The sequence below is a fragment of the Triticum urartu genome, chromosome 7A (assembly GCF_056163025.1).
Source record: "Triticum urartu cultivar PI428250 chromosome 7A, HENAU_Tu73, whole genome shotgun sequence".
Lineage (NCBI taxonomy): Eukaryota > Viridiplantae > Streptophyta > Magnoliopsida > Poales > Poaceae > Triticum > Triticum urartu.
This window is the reverse complement of record NC_141879.1, coordinates 617,306,280-617,329,773: the sequence shown is the minus strand read 5'-3', so window position 1 is coordinate 617,329,773 and position 23,494 is coordinate 617,306,280. Positions and strand designations below refer to the sequence as shown.

At 48.2% G+C, this 23,494-nt stretch overlaps 3 protein-coding genes across 5 annotated transcripts; all 3 read left to right on the top strand.

Annotated features, from left to right (window-relative positions):
- The first annotated feature begins 1,768 nt into the window (after window positions 1-1,768).
- Window positions 1,769-5,548, top strand: LOC125525993 (protein CHLOROPLAST IMPORT APPARATUS 2). Its single transcript, XM_048691009.2, has 3 exons — window positions 1,769-3,733; window positions 4,741-4,911; window positions 5,073-5,548. Exons 1-3 carry the CDS (start codon window positions 2,600-2,602, stop codon window positions 5,127-5,129), a joined length of 1,362 nt encoding a protein of 453 aa, XP_048546966.1. The 5' UTR covers window positions 1,769-2,599; the 3' UTR covers window positions 5,130-5,548.
- A 959-nt stretch (window positions 5,549-6,507) lies between these two features.
- EMB1997 (para-aminobenzoate (PABA) synthase family protein) lies at window positions 6,508-12,208 on the top strand. Of its 3 annotated transcripts, none has more exons than XM_048691001.2 (13): window positions 6,508-6,864; window positions 7,074-7,205; window positions 7,290-7,357; window positions 7,488-7,552; window positions 7,688-7,754; window positions 7,859-8,140; window positions 8,217-8,357; window positions 8,434-8,685; window positions 9,098-9,177; window positions 9,264-9,357; window positions 9,775-9,857; window positions 10,116-10,766; window positions 11,192-12,208. In XM_048691001.2, exons 1-13 carry the CDS (start codon window positions 6,621-6,623, stop codon window positions 11,730-11,732), a joined length of 2,700 nt encoding a protein of 899 aa, XP_048546958.1. In that variant the 5' UTR covers window positions 6,508-6,620; the 3' UTR covers window positions 11,733-12,208. The 3 variants fall into 3 exon arrangements, with proteins under 3 accessions (XP_048546958.1, XP_048546960.1, XP_048546962.1); XM_048691003.2 differs by having other exon boundaries at window positions 6,509-6,864; window positions 8,217-8,324; XM_048691005.2 differs by having other exon boundaries at window positions 6,509-6,864; window positions 8,217-8,337; window positions 8,447-8,685.
- Window positions 12,209-20,824: 8,616 nt separating this feature from the next.
- LOC125525992 (UDP-glycosyltransferase 86A2) lies at window positions 20,825-22,626 on the top strand. Its single transcript, XM_048691008.2, has 2 exons — window positions 20,825-21,468; window positions 21,568-22,626. Exons 1-2 carry the CDS (start codon window positions 20,904-20,906, stop codon window positions 22,470-22,472), a joined length of 1,470 nt encoding a protein of 489 aa, XP_048546965.1. The 5' UTR covers window positions 20,825-20,903; the 3' UTR covers window positions 22,473-22,626.
- Window positions 22,627-23,494: the final 868 nt, after the last annotated feature.

Below are 23,494 nucleotides of genomic sequence, written 5' to 3'. Positions count from 1 at the left end.
GATACCTTGGTTCTCAAAAACTGAGGGAAATACTTATGCTACTTTGCTGCATCATCCCTTCCTCTTCGGGGAAAACCAACGCAATGCTCAAGATGTAGCATCCGACCGTACTTCTTTCGGCAAACCCGAGACAAACGTGGTGGGGGAGGGGGTTTACGGAGTCCGGACAACAACCATGTAGGCCTCCGACATCCCCAGCCCACCCAAAACCCTTTCCGGACCCCGTGCCTCCCATCCTTTCTCTTTTCTCTCCTTTCTTCTTTCTCTCTTGCCGTCGCCGTCGTTCCACTACTCCGGCCACTTTGCCACACCCCTGTTGAAATTCTAAGTCTCCGTCGCCACCAGTGTTCCAGTCGGGCTCCACTCCGTTTCTCATCTGTCGCCGTTCATTCAACCCTTCTCATCCGATCACCCCGCCAGGTAGCATCTGCTACTGATGTACTCACCATGCCTGACAACTGTTCTCTGAATTGTCAGAGCTAAAAAGGTTGTCTCTTTCTTCTTTCAAGCAATGGATTCCGATTTGGAGTACATTTACGAGCACCATGTTGAGTCGTCCATCAGCTCGTCCGACGAGGACTACACGGATGAGACGGCGATGATGCAGGCGGTCCTTGAAGATGCGGAGCGTGCGGTGGAGCATGTTCTCAATTTCAAGGGATCGATCAAGGGTCATCGAGTTCTCAACCGCAATAGGGTGCACGACCATTTGATACCGATGGCCGACTACTTTGCCCCCGATGCATTACACGAATGAGATAGTCGAAGGAAGATCAGATTGAGCATCCGTGGGCAGTTAAAGGGTGGCAACAATGTTAGAATGTAACATTTGAACTTTTTAAATTTTGAGCTACTGTTGCATGCGGTTATTTGATTGTATGCACTCTATGTATGCGGCTATTTGAACGTTATTACTTAAAAAATAGAGGGGCTGGATGTATGTGGGTGCGTTGGATGACCGTCTCTCGCATCTGTATCCGTAAACTGGTCCCTCCTATTCGCAAACGGATGCGGGGAAAATTTATGAATCAGCGTTGAAGATATCTTTATAAACTCCGTAAAGAAATATGAGAGTGTTTAGGAAAGTACTAGTGTTCTAAAACCCTCTTATAATGTTTTGGAGTAAAACTTCACATAGTAGTGTGGGCACTATTTTTGGTCAAAATTGCTGAGACAGCATGGGCATTATCCCAACGCCTTGGTCAAGGTTAGTAGGTTACACGTGTACTTTACATGCGAGCGTGCAAGCTATTGTCAGTCCACCGGTGAGCTGCTACGGCCAGCGCGCCCACACGTGTACTACCTACGTACCCCGCGCCTGTCCCCACAAGGCCGCACCCACGCAAGGGCCGTTGCTCTCAAGAAACCTGACATGACACGTGAGAGCGAAGCACAGGCACGCAGCCCCCACCGTGTCCTCCCCATGGCCGCTGCCCGCTGCGCTGCACACGAGAAGCGTCGTGGTGCGCAGGTAGGTGGGGCCCGCCAAGACAGGGACAAGTGAAAGCGAGCTCCGTCTGCGTCCCAACCAACCAACGGGGACGGACGACTGTTAGTTTTTTTTTTGAGTAACGGACGACTGTTAGTTAGGTTATTATCATTAACCTCCTTTTCTTTTCGTTTCTTCTGATTCCGTGTCTCGTTTCTCGTCTCGCTCGCTAGGGCCCAACGGCGACCCTACTGGTAGAGTGCTGTATCGGACAACTGCGGCCGCCTGCCGGCGTAACGCATCCGCTGGTTTCATGAGCGGTTGGTTTGATTGCTTCTGTGTTGTTTTCTCCGTCCGTCCGTCCGTCCGTCCAACACCTCGCATGTCCCCAGTGCCCTGTTCTCGATCACTCCCTGGAGCTGGAGCTGGAGCCGGAGTGTAATCCAGCACCAGCAGAGGTTTTGTAGCGCTCCCGTTGCTTCCTTCTCCGCTTGCGACCGATCTCCTGGCCTCGATCCAAAAGAAAAGAAAGGGGAAACGGCAGCGAGAAAGAAACGGCAGCGTGTGCGTGTGGGCTCTTGATTATCTCTTTCTTGCGATTGATGAGTCGCGCCCGTCCCCCGAGGCCCGTAGTGGCGAACCCGTGAGCCCGTGACGCTCTGCTCCCTGCCTTCTCTGCTGCCCTCCTGCTCCGGCCCTCGATTCAGCTCAGCTCGGTGGCCTGCCGATCGCCTTTCGCCCCAGCATCGCATTTCTTTTCTTTTTTCCCTCCTCCGGCCGGCCGTCCTCTCCTCTCCTCAAGCCGGGCGTCGGCGGCCTCCAGCTCCAAGCGGTGGTGTCTTTCTAGACAAGAAACAATTCCTCGGTCTCCACGCTTGCTTTGGACTTTACCCTTTCTTCTGCTGGGTGCTCCCCCCGGTTTTGAGCCGGGTACACACGAGGCGTCCTCTTGTGGTTGCGGGGGTTTGGGGGTCTCGCCTTTCCTGGCGGCGCATCCACGCACCGATTTCCCCTCCTCCCTCCTCCTGCGATTGCGGGTCCAGATTGATCGATCCCCGGCCGGATTTGCTCCGTCACATCACTCGGGATCTCCTCCCCTAACCCCTCCTCATCGGGCCGGATTTTTTCCCCCTTTCTCTCTCTCTAGGGGGCTCCGCCCCGCTCGGATCGATGGCGTGCATCCCGACGGGCATCCGGCTGCCGGACCTGGACATGGTCAAGGCGGCGGCGGCGGCGGCCGGAGCGGGGGTGGGGCCGCCGGGCGCGGGGCCGCTGCGGCCGGCGCACTCCTCGGCCTCCTCCGCGCTCTCCGACGCCTCCAACTCCTCCTCGGCCTCCTCGCTCTCGCTCAAGCGGGCGCGCACGCCGCGGAAGCGCCCCAACCAGACCTACAACGAGGCGGCCGCGCTGCTCGCCTCCATGTACCCCTCCGTCTTCCCCGCCGCGCCGCCCTCGCCGCGCCTCCTCGGCCTCGCCTCCGCGCTCGCCGACGACCCCTCCCGCGCCGACTTGCTCCCGCCCTTCCCCGTCCTCGGCAACGCCGCCTGCCTCCTCCGCGACGCCGCCGCGCCGCCACCGATGACGCCGCGGAGCCCCGTCCTCGCCAGGGCCTGCCCGTCCCCGGCGGCCGTCAGCAGCGCCTTCACCGAGTTACGCGACTCGGCGCCGTCCCCCGGGACGCCCGACGGCGCCGGCGCCGACGGGCCTGGGGAGCTCGACTTTGAGGATGATGACGACAGCTTCGACGCAGACTCCTTCCTCCTCGGCGGCGTCGACGAGGGCGCCGCTGCCCAGGGGATCGACGGCATCATGGGCAAACTCAGTATGGAAAGCGGCAGCGATGCCTCTTCCATTAACCGCGTGCTCTCCAGCTCCGGCATAGACCCCTACATCAGAAACCTCATGGTGCTCGGACTCGGCTTCCGGCGCTCCCGGTCCAACATCAAGCAGGCGCTCAAGCGGCACGACGACGACAGTGAATGGTGGATGTGCCCTGCCATTCCATTGAAGGACATTATGCCGGTGCCTCCCCCATCGATGGAACCACCGCCACCGGTGGAGAAGAAGAAGAAGAAGACTAAGAAGAAGGCGCTGAAGGACATCGCCGCTGGGCCATGCATTACATGTGTTAAGGAGGAAATTCCTGACCCTGCTTATGGGGATGATGGAATTTTTGGACCGAAGGCGCCTAAGACAGGATTGGGCCTGAGCCTCAACACCGAGGAGGTGCTGAAGGCGTGGTATGACAGAGGCTCCGTGTTCTCTGACGGCAACATACCTGATGCGTCATCCACAGATGGGCTGGTAAGGATGTTTAGTTTCTTCAGATAATTTTGGTATTCCTGTTCATGTACCAATGGCACAACTGATCGGTCGAAATGCCTGCACTGCATTACAACTTAATTTTGGTTATCTGCTGGTCTCTGCTAGGGAAAAAAATCTTTCAGTAAAGCTAATTTGATAAGTACTACTCCTATATGATAATTTCATCTTCTCAGTACATTATTAAGGAAAACAGGGCATCACATCCAAGTGTTTAATCATCTGGATTGTGTAGATGGAAGAAGGAAAACAAATCTTCAACCCACATTGTCCTATTGTAGTATCTTATTTGATCTACATAGTGGTGATCCTTCATTTTGTTTTATATGCAATACTACCCATTGAAACTCAAAATTCCAATATGGTATTCTGGTCTATAGTGTATCTCCTTGAGTCATAATCTTCAGGAAATGCTTCTTTGGGTGAGCCTGGATTTTCAGGCTCATTTGCAGTAAAGAATATTAGGAATAAATCCTTACAGAATGAATACATGTTTGCATCAGTTTAGTTAGGACGAGAAAAATGAGCTTTATAACAACTCTAGGTTAACTGGACCTTTCAATGAGTGATGGCTTATCTCAACTGTATCACATTCGAAACTAGACACCTTAAGGCATGCAACCGATAACTTTCTTTTTGATAGGGAGTGGTTGGGCTCAAACTGGTGCTTTTGGACCCATAGACACATCTACTGTGACATATTATATCCCGTATTAATTTGACCTTTTCCCCCTGAAGATTTCCTTAGCAAGTGGCAAATGTATTTTCTACATTTTTTGGGATTGCATCTATTGGACTGATCATTTTAGATGATTTTGTACAGCCAATTTTTTATGACAGTTGCATTATTTCATAGAAACTATTGCTATCAGGGAACATGGTTTACGCAGCCATAAACTACATTAGCATGCTGAAAACCATGTGAGCTATAAGCCAATAATGATATGAACATCTGATTCATCTCTTACATGTGTAACCTTCGTTTGCAGGCTAAACTTTCAGATATTGAACTGTTTCTAGAGAATGGTGCTGCTGGTGCTATCAGGGAAGGCAGCGTACAGAAATTGAAGCATAAGCAGAAGCAGTGCACTCCCCTCCTCTCAAATAAGACTCGGTACCAAGCACGGAAGGTGCACGCCGAGTCTCGCCCTCGGGTCAAGGCAAGCACCAGAACTCATTCTTGAGCAATTGAATTTTCGCAATGCCAAAAGCTCACAGTCGCAACCCTAACGCGAGTTTTGGGCCCTCCCAAGTAGTGTAGTCTGTGAAAGTTTGAAAAAGAGCTTCTGAAGGTCCTCATGCTCTTCTTTGGTTCTTGCAGGGGAGGTTTGTCAGCCAGGCGGCTCTTCTGCAGAAAGCCGCGGAGAAAGAGACCTAGGGGAGGACGTTCTTGCTCCCATGAACATTTTGTCTTGGGATTTCATTTCATTCCCCCTAGAAGTGAAGCAGATGAGGGCTTCTTTTCTTTTCTGCACTTATGTGATCATGTAGAGAGGGTAGAGATTGCCTGTAGAGTGGCTTCTTTGTCAGGGGATAGCTGCTGGTTAGTTTCCCAGCTCAGATGCTGCCGGGGCAAAGAAGGCCGTAAGCCAAAAACATCGTAACAATGGTACAGTGCTGTGGCAATGACCAAAGTGCTTCTGTTACTTTGCTTCCGTCTTATGCTCTGAACCCTCTGAAGGAATTGCACCGGGTGCAGGGTGCTCCCAAATGTTCTGGCACAGCTCTAAATTTTTGTACAAAAGTGAATCTGCAAAATTTGTTGGGACATTAGGGGAGCATTTGATTCGCAAGATTCCTAAAGCATGTGAATAGTAGTAATAAAGAAAAAGTAGGATTAGAATGTCATCTATGAATCCTAGGTCTGGGAAACATCACCGGAAAAGCAAAGCAAGATGTATGAAAAAGTAGGATTTGAATGTTATGTATGAATCCTAGGATTGGAGAACATCATAGTAAAAACAAAGCAAGATGTCTTGAGTTGAGTGGATGGAATTCTTCTACAAGATAGTGCACAGGGGGGACCCTAAAAAATATTTTTGCCAAGGATTTCTATTGTGTGAATCAAATGGTCTACTAAGAGATAATTTTGAATCCCCTAAAATTTCTGTGAAATTCCTTTGAATCGAAGGACAATATATTTTTTGTATCTATGGTGTCATCAGAATCTTTAGTCACATATTGTATCTATAGTGCCATCAAATTCCTAATCTAAATTAGATGCACTCACTTACTGAGAAAAATAAAGATTAATCAAGTTGTAGCTAATCTGTAGTTCAAACGGCGTCCCCAAATTAAGATTTTTATCAATTCCCGCGGTGCCAAATCTATTGAATGCAGGATTATTAAAAAAACATGGAAGAGGGGAAACACACGATTGAAATCATACCGTAGAAATTTGGGTCAAAGAACGTTTCATGCCACATGAAAAGAAGGATTTTATTTTTGAGGGGAAAAGGATTCCTATTCCTATGAATCAAACGACATACTACCATATGAAAATCTCACAAAATCCTCCCAAACTCCTGTAGAATTTCCTTTGAATCAAAGAGCCCTAATTCTGAATCCCCTGCTCTGAAATTCTGCAAAATTTGGTGTCGCTGTTTCCATCACCAACCCCCACCCAGCAGCATCAGCCCATGACCTCCCGCCGACCGCAGTGGGCCGCGGGTGGCGGTGGCGGAGGAGACGGGGACGGCACTGGGGTGGGGGCACAGCCGCCAAGACGATAGGAGCAGCAGCACAAAAGATTTCATTCATAAATAATTTCCGCACCAGCAGCGAACCACCACCCCAGAAAAGCGAGCCGCCTTTTCCCTCCTTCCTCTCCTCTGATCTCCCGGCCGCACCGTGCCGCCGAGATACAGAGATGGCCGCGCTCCGCCTCCCCGCCCCGCCGACGGCGAGGTGGTCCCCGCCGGCGCCGTCCTCCGCGCGGTGGCAGCACCCGCTGTGCCGGGGCGGCGCCAGGCGTCCCGCGGGCCTCGCGGCGCTGCGGGCCGGCGGGGAGGAGGGTCCGGGCCCGGAGGAGCCGCCGGTGAGGACGCTCCTGATCGACAACTACGACAGCTACACCTACAACATCTTCCAGGAGCTCTCCGTCGTCAACGGCGGTGAGCCGCCCCACCAACCCCGCTTGGCCGCTCCCCTCTCCCTCTCAACGAACACGCTCAGGGCATGCCTTAATCTAGTGCCCATTTGTTGAATTGAATTGAATTGATTGATTATTACTGGAGATGCTCTGAACTGGATTGAGAGAGATCACACCTTTCCTACTGCTTTACTGGACGGTGTCCTTATGGTCGGTCGTCTGAATCTGCAGTGCCGCCTGTGGTGGTGCGCAACGACGAGTGGGCGTGGAGGGACGTGTACAACTGGGTGTACAAGAAGAGGGCCTTCGACAACATTGTGATCTCGCCGGGCCCTGGATCTCCGGCGTGTCCTACCGACATAGGTGAGGACTATGCACCAACTCCAATTCAGCTGCTGCACTTATATATGTGAGAGTGTGATGTTTCATATAGATGTTGTTTTTCAGGTGTATGTCTGCGGATACTTTGCGAGTGCGGAGATATACCCATCCTCGGTGTCTGCCTTGGCCACCAGGTGAAACAATAATGTTTGTCCTTGTGAACTTGTTTATGAATCAGTCTTAAGAAGAAAAAGGAAAAAAGGAAATATATGACCATGTGGCGGCATCTTGGCCTGAAATGGATGTCGTGTTTGATCGTTGCAGGCCTTGGGATTAGTTCATGGTGCTAAGATTGTTCACGCTCCTGAGGCTATACACGGACGACTTAGGTAAGATGTTGAACTCTTCTGCGCGCTAATATATACTTTCAGCTTTCTGATAAATGCAAATCCCTGTCATGATCTTCAAGTTCTAGCTGCTCTTACGGTTAACACATGGCCTGACACTTAACTTTCCTTAATCAGTGAAATTGAGCATAATGGATGCTACCTCTTTGATCATATCCCATCAGGTATAAACTCTGGATTCAAGGTTAGTGTACCACTGAATTTACCAAGCCCTGTACCATTTGTGTTCCAGTCTGTACTTTCCACTTGCGCTGCAAAAAGCATTGCACTTACTGATGCTATTTTCAGGTAGTGCGATACCATTCACTTGTAATAGAAGCAAGCTCACTGCCTGAGGATCTTGTATCAATAGCATGGACGGCTTCTCCCAGAATGCTATCTTTCCTTGATAGCGATAAGCCTGACAACACCTCATTCTGGGGATCATTGAATAACTTTTCTATAACAGACCCTTTAGGGCGCACTAACAATTGTGAAGTTCCAGTTACCATAAACAATGCTAGTAAGCCAGACGGCTACAAGATTGTCATGGGCATCAAGCATTCCAGCATGCCTCATTATGGAGTGCAGGTATAATGTCTAATTCTGTTTCATGTTTCCTCTTAAATTGTTATTTTCTCTTACAATTGATTGCCTTTTATTTCAGTTCCATCCAGAGAGTGTTGCTACTCATTACGGAAGACAGATTTTTCAGAACTTTAAGAGGATAACAACTGATTTTGGATCACAATCATCGTTGTTTCAGGAAAGAAAGGTTCACAGTATTGGTAAACTGGAAAGCCCTCAAGTACCATATATGACTAAATATTTCCTGCACATACCCTTCATACTCCATTGTAGTTGACTTCCTAATTGTTCGGCAGGTCAATTCTGCAGATCAATGCAATTATGTCCCGAAGGGCTTGTCACACACTGAAGGACTGGAGCTTGGCGATTCTGTTGGGGTTCACATGCTTGCAGAGAGAAATGTCGAGAAAAAATATTTACGGTTGAGATGGAAGAGGATTGGTAACTTTCTCAGCCGCACAAGTGGCTCTGAAGACATTTTCTCGGAGCTTTTTGGTCATCAAAATGCTGAAGATACATTTTGGCTGGATAGCTCATCAGTTGATCAGGTGCCAAATCAGCTTACTCTTGATTGATCATCCAGTTACTTTAGTGTGTGGATTTCATCTGATGTAAGTGGAGCTTGATGAGGATATGATTTTATGTTATTACAACTAATTAGATGCTCATTGACATGCAGATTTAATGCATAAACAACAAAAGATGCATAAAACTTATCCATTTACATTTCTTTTCTAACTCAAGGCTGTTTCAAAAAGAACCTTGCTTTCACTCTAGGAGATGAAATGATCAGAGCAAATGTGGGTAATATTTGTCTTAATCTGCATGAATTAAGTTGGAATCAGTTTGCAGTCAAGTTAGTCAACTGGAAATGTATTAACTTCCCACAATGCATTTTTCTCTCTGTTTTTTTAGTTAAATGATCATCATATTTTCGTTCTGAGCTATTGCTTCTTGCAGAACAGGGCACGCTTTTCATTTATGGGCGGTAAGGGTGGACCTCTGTGGAAGCAAATGACATTTCATCTCTCAAATCAAAGGTAGGAAGGCACTCAAAACAGAAGCAAAAATATTTAGTGCATTTTCATGTGTCCTAAATCTTCATGTTATCCTGGATTTCTTCCAGGGCCAACTGTGGAGGAACCATTACTATTCGAGGTGCTCATGGATCTGCTGTGAAGAACTCTCTCAAAGATGGCTTCTTGGAATTCCTTCACAAGGTATAAATTGAAATGGTTCACTTGATGAACCTCACGTTATTTTTTTGTGATGGTAATATTGTATTCTGCCATTGCATCCAAGTTATTTATTTTCTCTGCCTGCACCGCACATTACACTAATTAAGCAAATGTGAGGCTACATACACATTAGCAAGGAACTAGAAGTGTTCTTTTACAAAACTGAACGTAAGTGCTTGATTGGCATTGGAGACGTGTCAACACAATCCATTGATAGGCATTTGATTATGTAGCATCTTTTTTACCCACATCGTTTGTATTCTCCACCTAATATATTCATGAATTCTCACTATGGTTGATTTGGTATTAAGATCATGTACTATGACTAAATCTTGAGCTTACCAGCAAAGCAGAATCTTGCCTGTGAGCTCCAATTACTCAATGTTTCACATTTTGCAGGAGATTCAGTCCATTAGATACAATGAAGAGGATTTTGAAGGGCTGCCATTTGACTTCCATGGTGGATTTGTTGGATATCTAGGGTAGGTAGATTTGTTATCATGGCTTCATCATATGCTTGGTATTTAACTTGTTTTCCTGCCTGCAGTTATGTTACTTCTTAAGATAGTATGTTCATAGTTTTTTGCTTCACAAAGAATCGCCTCAATCTTGTGTCCTTCATTCTCATATTTGTCTTCCATGATTTCGTTAGTGCTTTTGCATTTTAATGAAGTGCCATAGTATTTTTTTTTAAGTTCTCTTAGCTCTTCTCTGACTCAACAGCTTTCCTTTGAAACCAGGTATGGTCTTAAGGTTGAATGTGATGCATCATCTAACAAAGCTAAATCAAGTACTCCTGATGCATGCTTCTTCTTTGCTGATAACCTTTTGGCGATCGATCACAACAATGGTGATGTATATATTCTGTCATTATATGACGAATATTCTTTAAGTAATGGAAATGGAATGCACCATAATACGACACACACTTCATGGTTGCTGGAGACTGAGAAGAGGCTTCTCAGGATGGCTGCTGTGTCACCAGGACTACCGATTAATGGAAAATCACTCATTGGATCATCCAATGTGAATAAGCCAAGTTTCGTCGTAGAAAAATCAAAGGATCAATACATTAAGGATGTTCGAAGTTGCCTGGATTATATCAGAGATGGAGAAAGTTATGAGTTGTGCCTGACCACTCGGATGAGGAGAGGGATAGAGTATATAAATGCTCTTCAACTGTACCTTAAACTGAGAAAGCAAAATCCAGCCCCCTATGCAGCCTGGCTTAACTTCTCGTCAGAAAACCTGAGTATATGCTGCTCTTCTCCTGAGAGGTTTCTGCGACTAGATCAAAATGCAATTCTGGAGGCAAAACCGATCAAAGGTACTATAGCACGTGGCAGAACACCCGAGGAAGATGAATGTCTACGCTTGCAACTGAAATACAGGTTAGTATATTAAATATAATCTTCTTTTATTTTTCATACATCTTTTCATGTGCCCTTTTTGAGATGTTACACCAGTTTCTTTTGTTGTTGATTTATTCGCGTGTGCTACTCACAATCAGTACTGTCAGATGTTTAATTAGGTTGTTTACCGATTTTTCTTTTGGATTAATTTGCTTCATAAATTGATAATTTGAATTCAAAATATTTCAGTAGCCCGCAGAGTAACAAACTGTGCTTGCTGAAACTATTTCATTTTTGACATCGCATTACATCACAGTTTTATCATCGAAAATGACATGTCCTCTTGGCTGTTCAGTATCACTACTATGTAGATGTGTCGATTGTTATTCCTACAAACTAGCGAATTGGGATACCACAGTGCTTATAATGCTGATACTGTTTTTTGTTCTGCATTTGTTCAACAGTGAAAAGGACCAGGCTGAGAACTTGATGATTGTCGATCTCTTAAGAAATGATCTGGGCAAGGTCTGCGAGCCCGGGAGTGTGCACGTTCCTCGCCTCATGGATGTCGAGTCATACAAGTCAGTTCACACCATGGTTAGCACCATCCGCGGAACAAAGAAGCCCGACCTAAGCCCGGTCGACTGCATCAAAGCCGCCTTCCCAGGGGGCTCGATGACGGGCGCCCCGAAGGTGAGGTCGATGGAGATCCTTGACGTGCTCGAGAGCAGCCCGAGGGGCATCTACTCGGGGTCGATCGGGTTCTTCTCATACAACCGCACGTTCGACCTGAACATTGTGATCAGGACGGTGGTGCTGCACGACGGGGAGGCCTCGGTGGGGGCGGGCGGGGCGATCGTGGCTCTGTCGGACCCTGAGGCGGAGTATGCCGAGATGATGCTCAAGGCTAGGACACCGACGAGGGTTGTCGAGGAGTGCAGCCAACAGGCCGCGGCGCACAGCAGTCCGGACCGATCGGATTCGGTGCGGACGACTATAAGTTAGAAGACATGCCCCTTCTTCTGAATGAAACTAAACCAACATTGCAAGGTTCAGCATACATCAACCAACATCCATGGTGGGTTCAGCCTGGCAAGTTCATCGCTGCTGCGGACGGCCTTTGACCGAAGGAGGCTTGAAGGGGAAATTTTCCTTCGAGGAAAGCTGATAGTGAAGACTTGTTTTCTGGGGGAAAGCTGGAAGTGAGGATTTCATATTGATGGCAATATACTGCTTACCTCTGTACCAAAATATAATATGTTTTTTAGGCTAAGCTGATACGGAGGGAGTAGTATACTGTGTAGTGTTAACTAGAATTCACAAACAAATCAAAAGTTGGCATACATTTTTGTTTCCCCCTAAAAAATTAAACAGTGACGTTGCGCACTGATAGCTATTCTTTCTCGGAGACGATGATGCACTGATTGTAATGACAAATCAATCGATAGACTGATATTCACATAGCGCAACAGTTCTTTGGAGATTTGGACCGAGGAGCATGCAATGCACTTAGGACGCGTTTGGTTGTCTGCATCGTTTTTTGTCATTTTGCATACTTGTTCCAGTAAGATCTAGCTGGGTATATGTAGGCAAAAAACCATCATCTGTATGTTGACTGGTTGCTTGCAACTCCTCTCTCTGCATAATAGCAACGTCTTTATGCATTGTGTTTGGTTGCTCGACTGTGCTTATATTAGTACATGTTGTTTGATTGCCTGCACGGAGTATAATTAAGATTTAACAACTACCCATAAGACCATAACAATGCTTGATGACGAGGACACAAGCAACTAGCTTGCCGTGCCGCCGTCGGACTCGGCGCCAAGGCCATCGCCCACCGTTGTGGGCTTGCCCATGTGGAACGCCGGCCTCTTCGGGTCGACGAGCATGCCTCCCGCCGCTGTGGCGAGCAGAGTCTCTGGAGCTCATCAATGGTAGATAGATACCGAGCAGGGGAGGGGAACAACATGCTCTTCTCCAAGTTCGATACGCCCTGGCGCGGCTCGCCTCGCCGTGCTCCTTCCCGCCGTCGTGCTCTTCTGCAGGTCGTTGAGCGCGGCGCAGGAGCGGAGGACGTTGAGCGCGGGGCTCGGGAGTGGCTGGTCGGCGCGGGTTGTAGGCGTGGTCGATGCACACAACAATGGCTGGCCAGAGCTGCTTCATGATGCAGGAGAGGAGGCCGAGAGGAGCGACGCCAGCGGTGACGCCGGTGTAGCATGACACGGGAGAGTAGTCTGAGATTATGGAGTGTCATTAACACATAACACATATGCGTACATACGTTCTGTTAGAATTTTGCTAGTAGGCCTTGGCCCAAAGTCCAACTAAAATTCTGAAATTCTCTTGGCCCATTCATGCACACATGTGAGTGGAGTGAGTGAGGCTAAAGTTTAGTCCCACCCCGAAAGTTGAGAGAGTTGCACCTCTTTATAAGGTGAGCTCTTGTACCACTTGTATAAGCATGAGAAGAGGAGACCTACACGCGCGCTCCTCCTCGCCACGCCACGCCTCGTCACGACGCGCCGCGGGTTGCGGGATTGAGCCGAGCCGAGGACAGAGCTATGCACGTTGTCTATATTTTTGTTGCATGGGAAAATTAATGAGTCATTAATTACTAAACCGTTTCCGATTCTTTTGAATCGTGACGACTCGGACGTGGGGTTTACTCCCACGACCTACCCGGCCCGCACTATATAGTCAGGCAGACGTCTATCCTAACCGCCGCCGCTTCGTATGGTTTCTCACCACCGTTCCAGATCATTGCGCCGCCAAGCAAGTCTTCTCCATCCCTCCTTTCGGCGTGCACCGCGAGAAGGGACAGCAGGCCTCCGGAACCCCGCCTCTCGTGATCCTGTACGGGAGAGGGGCGATCAGGTTTTTGGGGAGCGCACTCGCGCGACTGCTGGCAGCGACGACTTCACGAACGACGACTTCTTCCCCGACCTCGGCAACCTCGTCCTCGACGACATGGGCGACAACGTCAACGCCGGCGGTGCTGCACCCGCTGCACCGTATGTGATTCTATCCTTCCTGTTTGAGATCGTGGTAGAATTCATGCTTCTAGTATGTGCCCTAGATGTGATATGTTCATCTGCTATGCTAGTTCGCATGATTAGTTTAATCTCTGCTGTTGTGGTCATGATTTATCTTCTGTTTATTCGGATTAAATCTCGTAGTAATTTGCTCATATTTCCAACAATCCAAAAACCTGATTATAGGCAATTTACTCCGAGTGGTTTTGCTGCGCATCTGAAGCCGCCTGCCTTTAAGGGGGCGCAATATAAGAGGTGGCGCACGAGAGCAGTCTACTGGTTTCAGACCATGGGCTGCTATGATGCCACCAAGGGCAAGCCTGAGGGCGATCTTAATCCAGCACAGCTGGAAGCTTTTGAGAAGATCGATACCTTCTTTAAAGGCGCTCTTCTGAGTGTTCTTGATGACTCCATTGTGGATTCGTATATGTCGTTTGACAACGGCAAGGACATGTGGGCTGCGCTCGAGGCCAAGTTTGGTGCCTCGGACGCCGACAGTGAGTTGTACGTCATGGAGCAATTCTATGACTACAAGATGACTGATGAACGCCCTGTTATACAGCAGGCTCATGAGATACAGTTGCTCGCAAAAGAACTTGAGTACTTCAAGTGTGTGTTGCCGGACAAATTTGTTGCCGGAGGCATCATTGCCAAGCTTCCACCTTCGTGGAACAATTTTGCTACTTCCCTGAAACACAAGAGACAGGAGTTTTCCGTTGCGGATCTCATTGGTACTCTTGATGTTGAAGAGAAGGCGAGAGCAAAGGACACACGTGCTCGAGTTGCTGAGGGAGGTTCTAGTGCCCACATGGTACAGAAGAAGAACTCCCAGCCCAACAAGTTCAAAAACAATAAGAACAAAACTCAGGGCAAAGGCAAGTTTGATACAAAGAACAAGCCATCACATTCTACCAACTTCAAGAAGAATTCTCATAAGAAGGGGAAGGGACTTTGCCATGTCTGCGGTGATCCTAATCACTGGGCTCCGAAGTGTCCTAACCGCTTTGAGGAGCGCGAACATGAGAAGAGCGGCAAGTCCGCTAATGTTGTCATCGGTGATACTGATATGAAGAAATCAGGGTACGGTATTTTTCCTACCACCCTTTCAGTATTTCAATCCCCTGATTGGTTAATTGACACCGGTGCCAATGTACATGTTTGTGCTGACGCCTCCATGTTTTCTTCTTACCAGGCAACAGGGACTTCACCCGTGCTGATGGGGAACGGGTCACATGCCATCGTTCGAGGTGTTGGTACGGTCGATCTGAAGTTTACTTCGGGGAAGACTGTGCGTCTGAAGAATGTTCATCATGTGCCGTCCATCAATAAAAATCTCGTTAGCGGTTCCCGTTTATGTCGAGATGGTTTTAAGTTGGTTTTCGAATCCAATAAAGTTGCATTTCTAAGTGTGGACAATTTGTTGGAAAAGGCTATGAGTGCGGAGGCTTGTTCCGCCTATCTTTGTCAGATATTTGCACTAAAGTTATTAATAATGTTTGCCGCAATAATGAGTCTGATATTTGGCATTCACGACTCTGTCATATTAACTTTGGTTGCATGACGCGGTTAGCCAATATGAATTTAATTCCGAAAATCTCTACTGTCAAAGGCTCCAAGTGCCAAGTATGTGTGCAAGCTAAGCAACCTCGCAAGTCCCATAAGACTGCAGAGGCAAGAGACTTGGCGCCACTAGAGCTTATACATTCTGATCTTTGTGAGATGAATGGCGTGTTGACAAAAGGTGGAAAGAGATACTTCATGACGTTGATTGATGACTCCACTAAATATTGTCATGTGTATCTTCTGAAATCAAAAGATGAGGCTTTGATTTTCTTTAAAAACTATAAAGCTGAGGCAGAGAACCAACTTGATCGAAAAATTAAACGGCTTAGGTCCGATTGTGGTGGAGAGTATTTTTCCAATGAATTTGATCTATTTTGTGCGGAACATGGTATAATCCATGAGAGGACGCCTCCCTACTCACCCCAGTCAAATGGGGTAGCCGAAAGAAAGAACCGAACTCTAACTGATATGGTTAACACCATGTTAGACACTTCGGGTCTATCCAAGGAATGGTGGGGGGAGGCGCTAATGACTGCGTGTCATGTCCTAAACCGAGTTTCCACAAATCATAAGACTATGAATCCATTTGAGGAATGGGAAAGGAAAAGGTTGAAACTCTCTTACCTACGTACTTGGGGTTGTTTGGCGAAAGTCAATATACCAATTCCCAAGAAGCGCAAGCTTGGACCAAAAACTATGGATTGTGTTCTTCTGGGCTATGCTTTTCATAGCATCGGCTATAGATTTTTGATAATAAAATCTGAGGTATCCGACATGCATGTTGGTACGATTATGGAATCAAATGATGTAACTTTCTTTGAGGACATATTTCCTATGAAGGATATGTCGAGTTCATCAAATCAGGAGATACCTACTCCATCTAGTGAGGAATTCACTGTAATTCCTGAACCCACCATTGCGATGGAACACGTTGAGAATCCTGTTGAGGGTAACAATGGAACTCCTGTGAGGAGTAAGAGACAGAGGACTGCAAAGTCTTTTGGTGATGATTTCATTGTGTAGCTCGTGGATGACACACCCAGGACTATTTCAGAAGCCTATGCATCTCCTGATGCTGACTACTGGAAGGAAACTGTACGTAGCGAGATGGATTCCATCTTAGCTAACGGTACCTGGGTGATCACTGACCGTCCTTATGGGTGCAAACCTGTAGGATGTAAGTGGGTGTTCAAGAAGAAGCTTAGACCTGATGGTACGATTGAAAAGTACAAGGCACGGCTTGTGTCCAAGGGTTATACCCAGAAAGAAGGTGAAGACTTCTTTGATACTTACTCACCCGTGGCTAGACTGACCACAATTCGGGTGCTACTATCACTGGCTGCCTCACATGGTCTTCTCGTTCATCAAATGGACGTTAAGACGACTTTCCTCAATGGAGAGTTGAAGGAGGAAATTTATATGGATCAGCCAGATGGTTTTGTAGTACCTGGTCAGGAAGGAAAGGTGTGCAAGTTATTAAAGTCTTTATATGGCCTTAAACAAGCTCCTAAGGAGTGGCATGAGAAGTTCGAAAGAACATTAACTGCTGCTGGCTTTGTAGTAAACGATGGTGACAAGTGCGTGTACTATCGCTATGGTGGGGGCGAAGGAGTTATTCTTTGTCTGTATGTCGACGACATATTGATCTTTGGAACCAAACTTGATTTAATCAAGGAGGTTAAGGATTTCTTATCTCGTTGTTTTGAGATGAAGGATCTAGGAGTAGCTGATGTTATCTTAAACATCAAGCTATTGAGAGATGAGAATGGTGGGATCACACTGCTTCAGTCTCATTATATGGAAAAGGTCTTGAGTCGTTTTGGGTATAGCGACTGCACGCCTTCTCCAACTCCATATGATGCTAGTGTGTTGCTTCGAAAGAATCGACGGATTGCTAGAGATCAACTGAGGTATTCTCAGATTATTGGCTCGCTTATGTATTTGGCGAGTGCCACGAGGCCTGACATCTCTTTTGCTGTGAGCAAGCTGAGTCGGTTTGTGTCAAAACCGGGAGATGATCATTGGCATGCACTTGAGAGAGTTATGCGCTATTTGAAAGGCACCGCGAGCTATGGGATTCAATACACCGGGTATCCAAGGGTACTGGAGGGTTATAGTGACTCAAACTGGATATCTGATGCTGATGAGATTAAGGCCACAAGTGGTTATGTTTTTACACTTGATGGTGGCGCTGTTTTCTGGAAGTCTTGCAAGCAGACCATCTTAACGAGGTCAACTATGGAAGCAGAACTCACAGCATTAGACACTGCCACTGTTGAAGCAGAGTGGCTTCGTGAACTCTTGATGGACTTACCTATGGTTGAAAAACCAATACCCCCTATCCTGATGAACTGTGATAATCAAACTGTGATCGTCAAGATAAACAGTTCTAAGAACAATATGAAGTCCTCAAGGCATGTGAAGAGGAGACTAAAATCTGTCAGAAAATTGAGGAACTCCGGAGTTATTATGTTGGATTATATCCAAACGTCGAAAAACTTGGCAGATCCCTTCACAAAGGGTCTATCACGTAATGTGATAGATAATGCATCGATGGAGATGGGTTTGAGACCCACCACATGAGTTGTCCATAGTGGTAACCCACTCTATGTGATCAGAGATCCCATGAAGTAGAAGTGGGAGACAAGCTGTTGGTCAGCTGGGAGGAGAGTATCCCTATATTAATTATCCCACTCCGTGAAGATGCAATACTCTCCTGATCTGCATGGCAGGTTGATACTTATCTTAATGTGTTCCAAGTGGCTTATTCGGGTAAGCAGAGATGTTGTCCTGCAGAACATCTTCTGAGGAACACACCTATATGAATTTGACTGTTAACGTCGCAGTCTGTAAGAATTGGGTGTTCTCTAATAAATTCATGAAAGGCCCTGGAGTATGACGTATACGCTCCACCCGCGGGGAAGCCTTGCGGCAGCCCAGTATCGGTCAAGAATTTGTGTGAAACTAGTTTCACAGAAAACTTATAGTTCAAGGCATAGTCCACTATTCAAGTTATGATCTAGTGTAGCATAAATTTCTAAGTGGAAGTTCAACTTCACAGTCTCCACTAAGCACCGATATATAAAACAATGTTTTGGAACTAAATGATGAGATGTGCCAATGAGACTTTGTGGGGGATTGTTGGAATTTTGCTAGTAGGCCTTTGGCCCAAAGCCCAACTAAAATTCTGAAATTCTCTTGGCCCATTCATGCACACATGTGAGTGGAGTGAGTGAGGCTAAAGTTTAGTCCCACCCCGGAAGTTGAGAGAGAGTTGCACCTCTTTATAAGGTGAGCTCTTCTACCACTTGTATGAGCATGAGAAAAGGAGACCTACACGCGCGCTCCTCCTCCTTGCTCGCCTCGCCACGCCACGCCTCGTCACGGCGCGCCGCGGGTTGCGGGATTGAGCCGAGCCGAGGACAGAGCTATGCACGTTGTCTATAATTTTGCTGCATGGGAAAATTAATGAGTCATTAATTACTGAACCGTTTCCGATTCTTTTGGATCGTGACGACTCGGACGTGGGGTTTACTCCCACAACCTACCCGGCCCGCACTATATAGTCAGGCAGACGTCTACCCTAGCCGCCGCCGCTTCATATGGTTTCTCACCACCGTTCCAGATCATTGCGCCGCCAAGCAAGTCTTCTCCATCCCTCCTTCCGGCGTGCACCGCGAGAAGGGACAGCAGGCCTCCGGAACCCCGCCTCTCGTGATCCTGTACGGGAGAGGGGCGATCAGGTTTTTGGGAGCGCACTCGCGCGACTGCTGGCAGCGACGACTTCGCGAACGACGACTTCTTCCCCGACCTCGGCAACCTCGTCCTCGACGACATGGGCGACAACGTCAACGCCGGCGGTGCTGCACCCGCTGCACCGTATGTGATTCTATCCTTCCTGTTTGAGATCGTGGTAGAATTCATGTTTCTAGTATGTGCCCTAGATGTGATATGTTCATCTGCTATGCTAGTTCGCATGATTAGTTTAATCTCTGCTGCTGTGGTCATGATTTATCTTCTGTTTATTCGAATTAAATCTCGTAGTAATTTGCTCATATTTCCAACACGTTCCATGAGGAAGATGTTAGATCTACTCGTTTACGATCGTCGAAACAGAAAATCTACAACACGAAAGTCATGTGAAATTGCAAGATGAAGATACTGGTCAAAGGAAATTTCAAACGATCGACCGTGCACGACAAATTTGACAAAATGGATTCAAAATAGCTCCAAACATGAACATGAAATTGAATATCTATGGTCAACGAAACTATGAAGTGATCACAAAAATGAAACAGTAACATTGATGTGCATCTTTTTCGTGTAAAGCTTACCTCAAAATGAATCACGTAGATTTGAATGGGTGGAAGAAAGGAGACTAGAGAAGGAGGTTACTGGAGGTGGAAGAAAATAAATAACATACATGCTACACACTAGCCCGCATCCTCTTGTGCGAGAGGACCCACCATGTGCGAATGAGGTGGGTCGACCCAGCCCGGTTTGCAAAAATGGTCGATTCGGCCATTCCTCCAGATCCAGGCTCATGCATGCTTTGAAGTTCGTCGAGCCAGGTTTTGGATGCGGCCCAGACAACCAAACATATCAGATTCTTTTCGTGCGGCCCTGGTTGGGATGGATGCACGCAACCAAACGCGCCCTTAAAGCATCTCTTACAAGTTTTCCTACTTGATATTTTTGGGAACTCGTCCTAAAAACACCTTCTCCTATTACGTTGGCAGGAGCCAACCACGTGAAACTTCATGCATGGTCACGCCACTGCCGCCGGCGATCGTCGCCGACCCGCCCCACCACACCGCTGTCTCCACTACCCACTGGTGCGCCGCACGGGGATACTGTCTGATCCCCCTGCCTCCCCGTTGAGGTGGATATTAGGGGTCCGGTTGTAAATACCCTAACATCTTTGCTATTCAGCCCCAACACTTTGAAAAGACAAAAGAAGTATAAAAATATGCACCCAATATGCCGGTGTTGTTGAGATACAGTACTAAATTGCCTATTGCCAGCAGCTGACTGATTTTACCAAATTGCCTATTGCCAACAGCAGAGTGATTTTAGACTTAAGGATAAGATAAACTGTTACCAGCGGTTGGCTGCTGCTGTTTGTGTTTGGCAAATATGGAACCTAGGTGTCATCTTATATCATCTTACTCTTCAGAACCATCTACATCTTGAAGGATTTACCTAGTGTGAGTTCATATTGTTCAAAGATGCTCTGCCCATAGATAACCTATCAACATGTCCCATCATTCTAGGACAGGAAGAACAACTCTACGGTGGCTTCAAGTGCCAAAGAACTTCTCCATGACAATGAAATTCCCATTGATGGTGGTTACCGTTTCTTCTTTTTCTTTTTTTTTGGGACAATGGTGGTTGTTGGGCCGTGTACGTACATGTGCGCGACGGAGGAGGGTGGTTGGCTGTCGATATGCGCTTGGGAGGGAATATTTTGAAAACCACTTTCCCTGTACCCTTTTCCCTTTGGTTACACATGACCTACCTTTGAGCCGAGTTCAAGCACGGTTAAGAAGCGAATCTGCAGCCTGCAGGGACGTGCCAGGTCATGCAAAAATTGACTATGGCGCAAAAGGACGCCGGCGCAGCGGCGAGCGGCGGCCGCACGGGCAAGCCGCACGCGGTGGTGGTGGTGTACCCGATGCAGGGCCACATCGTCCCCGAGACGCACCTCGCGCTGCGGCTGGCGGCGCGGGGCTTCGCCGTGACGGTGGTCACCACGGAGGCCGTGCACGACCAGACGGCGCGCGCCCTCGGCGTCGACCCGGCCGGGCACGACGCCTTCGCCGGCGCGCGCGCGGCGGGGATGGACGTGCGCTGCGAGCTCGTCAGCGACGGCCTCCCGTTGGGGTTCGACCGGTCGCTGCACCACGACGAGTTCCACGGCTCGCTGCTCCACGCGCTCCCCGGCCACGTCGAGGAGCTGCTCGGCCGCGTCGTCGTCGACCCGGCCGCCACGTGCCTCGTCGCCGACACCTTCTTCTCGTGGCCGGCCACCCTGGCCAGGAAGCTCGGCGTCCCGTACGTGTCCTTCTGGACGGAGCCCGCGCTCATCTTCAACCTCTACTACCACGTCCACCTGCTCACCGAGCACGGCCACTTCGGATGCAACGGTGAGCACCTCCCATATGCTCATGTATCAATTCAACGTAGCGAAATAGTCTGCCTGCCATGGCATCGATTTTGAAGATCCTTTCTGGGACGTGTTGCAGAGCCTCGGAAGGACACGATCACTTACATCCCGGGGGTGCCGGCGATCGAGCCGCACGAGCTCACGTCGTACCTGCAGGAGACGAACGCCACCAGCGTGGTGCACCGCATCATCTTCAAGGCGTTCGAGCAGGCGCGCGGCGCCGACTACGTCCTGTGCAACACCGTGGAGGAGCTGGAGCCGTCCACCATCGCCGCGCTCCGCGCCGAGAAGCCCTTCTACGCCGTGGGCCCCATCCTCCCCGCCGGCTTCGCCCGCAGCGCCGTCGCCACCTCCATGTGGGCCGAGTCCGACTGCTCCCGCTGGCTGGACGCGCAGCCGGCGGGGTCCGTGCTCTACATCTCCTTCGGCAGCTACGCGCACGTCACCAGGCAGGAGCTGCGCGAGATCGCCGGGGGAGTCCTGGCCAGCGGCGCGAGGTTCCTGTGGGTGATGCGGCCGGGCATCGTGAGCTCCGACGACCCGGACCCGCTGCCCGAGGGGTTCGCGGCGGCGTCCGCCGGGCGCGGGCTGGTGGTGCCATGGTGCTGCCAGGTGGAGGTGCTCTCCCACGCCGCAGTGGGTGGATTCCTGACGCACTGCGGGTGGAACTCCGTGCTGGAGAGCGTGTGGGCGGGAGTGCCCATGCTGTGCTTCCCTCTGCTCACTGACCAGATCACCAACCGGCGGCTCGTCGTGCGGGAGTGGCGCGTCGGCGTGACCATCGGGGATCGTGGCGCGGTGTTCGCCGACGAGGTGAAGGCGAGGATCGAGCGCGTGATGTCTGGGAAAGAGGGGGAGGAGCTCCGGGAGGCGGTGAAGAATGTGAGGACGACGCTCGAGGCGGCCGCGGCGCACGGCGGGTCGTCGCAGCGGAGCTTCGATGAGTTCGTCGACGAGCTAACGCGGCGTTGCGGCGGATGTTAAGCTGCGCCGACTGATCGGCCTGAAGCGCCACCCACCCGCCGTTGGAGAACGAATGCAGTTCAGTTCATAGGATTTTTCTGTCTTTGTATGTCTTTGTACTCTGCCATGTGTAGTGTGTACCTAATTGCCATCAAAAGTCAGATTTTTCTGTCTATATCAAACGCATAACCTTGCCCAGCAAGGCTAACACGTTATCAACACGATCCTCTCAAGACCGTCATGAAGTGCAGTTACATCATCAGAGAACATTTTATTCACCACATCATTTTTCAAATGATAAGATGATATTTTGATCATTTTTAATTTATTAGTTACTTGCCCGTGCATTGCAATGGAGTATAGCATAGTATTATATTGGTCCAACATCAATTGTGTTTGACATATACTCACTCAGTTCCTTTATACAAGGTGTATTTTTCTGATAAAATTGCACAATGTAAGATGCAATTTTTTTTCTAATTCCCCGTAATTTTATTTTTAGCCCTCTAGAAAAAGGAAATTATCTGATTACATGTATATCTCATTGCAGTGAAAAAAAAGGAAAAGTATCTCTATTCCGGTTACATGTATCTCTTCCTTTCCCATGCTTAATGTTTTACTTGCCGATAATCAACTAAGGGTAATCTCGTACTAGATTGTCTATAGTTATGTGCCTTGATCACCATGTCAAAAATAATACACCTTACATAAAGAAATGGAGTACCTTAAACCTACCATATTTTAGATTTTGATAATATTTGATTTGATTTGAGTATGGCTAGGGGAATACAAGGAAAGTTTTGATTTAATTGAGATTTTGATAATATTTGATTTGATTTGATTTGGGTATGGTAGGGAAGGCGATGGAAGATAGCTAAGGTTTGAGGCTTCGGTAAAACTTGATTTGATTTGACTGAGTTAATGCATGACATGATTTTCATAAAATTTGATTAGTAGGACAAGGAAATGAAAGTAACAATTTGGTTTAGATTATTCCAAATCAAGGAGGGGAATGGAGAAGAAAAAGCCAAGGTAGGTGTTGG

Excerpts from the sequence above, each read along its gene's own strand:
- LOC125525992 (XM_048691008.2), top strand. The coding sequence starts at position 20,904 with ATGCAAAAATTGACTATGGCGCAAAAGGACGCCGGCGCAGCGGCGAGC. Across the intron at positions 21,469-21,567 it reads CGGCCACTTCGGATGCAACG|AGCCTCGGAAGGACACGATC; the intron begins GTGAGCACCTCC and ends GACGTGTTGCAG.
- LOC125525993 (XM_048691009.2), top strand. The coding sequence starts at position 2,600 with ATGGCGTGCATCCCGACGGGCATCCGGCTGCCGGACCTGGACATGGTC. Across the intron at positions 3,734-4,740 it reads CGTCATCCACAGATGGGCTG|GCTAAACTTTCAGATATTGA; the intron begins GTAAGGATGTTT and ends CTTCGTTTGCAG. Across the intron at positions 4,912-5,072 it reads AGTCTCGCCCTCGGGTCAAG|GGGAGGTTTGTCAGCCAGGC; the intron begins GCAAGCACCAGA and ends TGGTTCTTGCAG.
- EMB1997 (XM_048691001.2), top strand. The coding sequence starts at position 6,621 with ATGGCCGCGCTCCGCCTCCCCGCCCCGCCGACGGCGAGGTGGTCCCCG. Across the intron at positions 7,358-7,487 it reads GTGTCTGCCTTGGCCACCAG|GCCTTGGGATTAGTTCATGG; the intron begins GTGAAACAATAA and ends TGATCGTTGCAG. Across the intron at positions 9,178-9,263 it reads TTTCATCTCTCAAATCAAAG|GGCCAACTGTGGAGGAACCA; the intron begins GTAGGAAGGCAC and ends GATTTCTTCCAG.